Source organism: Phytophthora parasitica (assembly GCF_000247585.1).
Source record: "Phytophthora parasitica INRA-310 unplaced genomic scaffold supercont2.66, whole genome shotgun sequence".
NCBI lineage: Eukaryota > Oomycota > Peronosporomycetes > Peronosporales > Peronosporaceae > Phytophthora > Phytophthora nicotianae.
The window spans coordinates 57,949-58,814 of NW_008649052.1; the positions used below are offsets into that span (position 1 = coordinate 57,949).

Below are 866 nucleotides of genomic sequence, written 5' to 3' on the forward strand. Positions count from 1 at the left end.
CGTCGGAGTCAACAACCCACGACGTTTTTATCGGCATTACTATTGTTTCCAGCTCGTCGGAACTAGTAAGGCGTCTTGAAGGATCCTTTCTTTCCGTGTTGATGTTGACACTAGTGAAGCCGATATTCATAATAATGATGATCATCTTGAGTCCCCAGAATATGCCACGTTCTTTTAGTACGGAGTGAACTCGAGCAGGTTGGTCGCCAGGATACAAGCTGCAGTTGTGGAGGTATGTGGCTAAAGTAGGAAAAATGAGCGTCTCGCAGAAGACAGCAAAAAATGTACTAGCGGTAATCTGAAGGTAAGCGGATACCGACTTATAGTTGTCCACAACGTCATTCACCTCTCGTGATAACTCTTCACCACTTCCTTCTAAGATCTTAAGAGTGGCCTTCCTCGACATGAGGAATAGAAAAGCTCCGGATGCGGCTAGCGCTGCAGCCACACATATCACGAAACGCTCTAATCGCAAGCTCACTTCCACAATCGTGTTACTGTCTATCGAGATGTCGTTCTGTTCCATTGCTTCTGACCTCTCCACAGGTGTCAAGCTGCGTAGCTTGTGGTCATAATTCGCAGGAGTGGGCGATGTGGGCGACATGAAGGCTGGGTTACTACCAACGAAGCGAAAGAACAATGAGAAGAAAGGCAAGCGTGAGAAGACGCCGATGGGTTCTGAGATCTTTTGCTGAGTAATTTTTCACGCTTACGCACGAAGTCGACCGAGAGCAGCAACCCAAACGTTATACAACTAGACTTTATCACGGTATTTTATCCATCTTTCTAGTCAAAACTTTCACGTCCAATTTACAGATAAATCTTCTTGGTCTGGTCGCGCTTGGCATGCAGTACGATCGCGTCTA

The 866-nt window shown here is 46.4% G+C and overlaps 1 protein-coding gene across 1 annotated transcript; it reads right to left on the reverse strand.

Moving 5' to 3' along the window:
* Positions 1-174: 174 nt before the first annotated feature.
* Positions 175-604, reverse strand: PPTG_17337 (hypothetical protein; the record flags this gene model as incomplete). Its single annotated transcript, XM_008914982.1, has 2 exons — positions 175-240; positions 317-604. The coding sequence occupies 2 exons, from the start codon at positions 602-604 to the stop codon at positions 175-177; spliced, it is 354 nt and encodes a 117-aa protein (XP_008913230.1).
* Between the last annotated feature and the right edge of the window lie 262 nt (positions 605-866).